At 33.1% G+C, this 2,791-nt stretch overlaps 1 protein-coding gene across 1 annotated transcript; it reads left to right on the top strand.

The window, feature by feature from the left end:
• The first annotated feature begins 1,151 nt into the window (after positions 1-1,151).
• LOC108976538 (programmed cell death protein 6) lies at positions 1,152-2,046 on the top strand. Its single transcript, XM_018945726.1, has 3 exons — positions 1,152-1,342; positions 1,393-1,768; positions 1,823-2,046. Exons 1-3 carry the CDS (start codon positions 1,281-1,283, stop codon positions 1,922-1,924), a joined length of 540 nt encoding a protein of 179 aa, XP_018801271.1. The 5' UTR covers positions 1,152-1,280; the 3' UTR covers positions 1,925-2,046.
• Positions 2,047-2,791: the final 745 nt, after the last annotated feature.

Raw genomic sequence — 2,791 nt, 5'->3', positions numbered from 1 at the left:
AAAATGCAAAATYATTAATTAATTTACATAAACATTTATTTTGCCAAAATATGTTCGMACAGTTCAATGAAATTTCATTTTACACTAATTTCGTCAAGTAATTATAGCGCTGCTCTTCTGGCATCTCGCCTTTTCCACTAACTGCTGGTTAAAGGCACCCTGATTGTGTTTTGTTGCCAGCTTAGAAAACCGATCAGGGTGCCCTGCCAGCTGACAAGTGAGAGAGCATGAAAAGAGATTCTGATCAAGTTATCCATGCTTCATCTTTGGCTATTGCTACAACTACAGTTTTTTATATAACTAAACTCCGAGTAGAGCAGAGCACATACTTTTATATTGTTATGCTGTGGCTCCCAACAAAATGAGAGCGTCAGCAATAGCAAACTGGAAAGCTACGGGAGTAGCGTAGTCTTTCAAACATAGATAATGAGATCCCCAACTCATCTCTCACTGGAAGTGAGGGACCAATTGCTAAACGTCAAAACCTACCGAACCTTGACAGTTGACTGGATTGAGTAGGTTTTGACGTTTTGCAATTGGAATGACTGGAACGGCCAGATTGAAATTATACCGAAAATATATGTGAACGGAGGAATTTATTGCCGCCGTTCAAGATCGCTAATAAAAATTTAAAATAATGAAAATCAAAGAAAATGCGAAATTTAAATATATATTATGAAACGTTTTGTAATTTGATGAATAATAGAATTAATTTTCTATTACAAATGATTAAAAACATTTATTAATTTAGAACTAACAGGCTTAATTCACCTTATTAAATATTGAAATATCGAAAGTCAGTTGTTTTAAAATACCATAAAATCATAAAAAGGAATTAAGTAGTTTCGCCATATATTAAAAGTCCAATATACTATAATAATTTGCAATCGTAATAAATGTTGGGTATTTTTATTTAAAATGTTCAAAAATTCTTATTTGGTGCGATCTCGCCATAATGGAAAATGTTATAAAAAAAAACGCTTATTTTGAGGCGCTCTCACACTGGAATAAGTTGGGCATCCCATTATCCCTACTTTCAAACACTGGTAGCAGCGAACTATCGCGAACAAGAATACAAATCGTACCACTTGAATCCGAGCGCCATGAGCCCTTCTTCTTTTCTCACCATCCCCTCGCAAAAAAAAAAAAAGGTTTGGCGAACAAAAGAGTTTGTGTGTGAACTGGTAGTTATTGGGATGTATTCTATATGGCGTTCGATATATTTTTTGAATACCTAATATAAATGTTAGTAGAACTTATTGTAACATTAATTGTAAATTATGGCACATAACTTTCAATCATCGCTTCCAGATCAGCAATTCTTGTGGGATGTATTTCAAAGGTATGCAATTATTCACTAATTATAAGATTTTGAATTTGTTTATGTTGCAGGGTTGACAAGGATCGTAGCGGACACATTTCAGCCGACGAATTGCAGATAGCACTTTCAAATGGAACATGGAGCCCATTCAACCCAGAAACTGTTCGATTAATGATTGGAATGTTTGATCGTGAAAACAGAGGAACAGTTTCTTTCCAAGATTTTGGTGCTCTCTGGAAATATGTAACTGATTGGCAGAATTGTTTCCGCTCGTTCGACAGAGACAATTCGGGTAATATTGATAAAGAAGAACTTAAAACAGCATTGTCCTCATTTGGCTATCGCTTATCTGATAATCTTGTTGATATTCTAATACGGAAGTTTGATCGGTTCGGAAAAGGAACAATACTTTTTGATGACTTCATACAATGTTGTATAGTTTTATATGTGAGTCATTCATTTATCAATTTGCGAGCCTTTATTACTACGTTTTCTTTCTAGACCCTTACAACGGCGTTTAGACAACATGATACAGATATGGATGGAGTTATAACTATACACTACGAACAATTTCTTAGTATGGTATTTTCATTAAAAATATGAATTATAAACTTATTTGGAACCTTGAGAAATTGGCTGGGATTTAGAAAAGCATCCCTGGATTTCGGGAATAAAATGCGTGTCACTGGAAAGATGACGTTCTCCAGATCACGAAAATATATATATAWAGTTATCGCGCCGCGCTTAAAAAAATAACCTTGGCAACCCTTTTTTTTATTGCGCAAATGCAGAGAATTTAACTAAAATATTTAAAATAAAGATTTATTTACATAAAATATAAAAAATAATAATATACAGAAACGTTATAGTGAAGTGTTAGTAAGTGAAAAGTGCATAATATAAGTGAAAAAGCTATTCACAATACACAAATTATCAATGTAAAAGTTTTCAATTTTTCAATTTTACATGCAAATTTCCGTAAAACTATAAGTCAGTGGCAATTATATCTTTAATTTGCCTGATCTGGAGAACATCACCTTTCCAGTGATACCCATTTTATCCCCGAAATCCGGGGATGCTATTCTTAATTTTACCCGTGAAATGTATTTTGTTCAATTTTTAGAATAGCATCCCCGGATTTCGGGGTTAAACTGGGTATGTACGTATGGAGAAGGTCTTCTAGATTAAGAAAATATAAATTCCATTACAAAATATGATAACACTAATTTTTTGCTTGTTTACAACCATTTTCTTATTTTATAAATAAATGGATTTTAATTAAAGTCTGCATTCACCGTCGAACTGTCATCGTAACCGGTTGCTTTTCGCTCTTTGCTTATTGAGTTTGTTAAAACGGTATAACGGTTTGTTCTGCGTTTATATTACGCTCGTGCTTTGTTTGTGAATTAATTTTTTATCGTTTTATATCCTTTCAATCACTTAATTTCTTAATTTGTTAAACTAAAATTC

This window comes from Bactrocera latifrons, unplaced genomic scaffold, assembly GCF_001853355.1.
Source record: "Bactrocera latifrons isolate USDA-ARS-PBARC rearing strain unplaced genomic scaffold, ASM185335v1 scaffold_772, whole genome shotgun sequence".
NCBI lineage: Eukaryota > Metazoa > Arthropoda > Insecta > Diptera > Tephritidae > Bactrocera > Bactrocera latifrons.
Note: the sequence above shows the minus strand (reverse complement) of the source record. Positions and strands in the feature narration are given on the sequence as shown.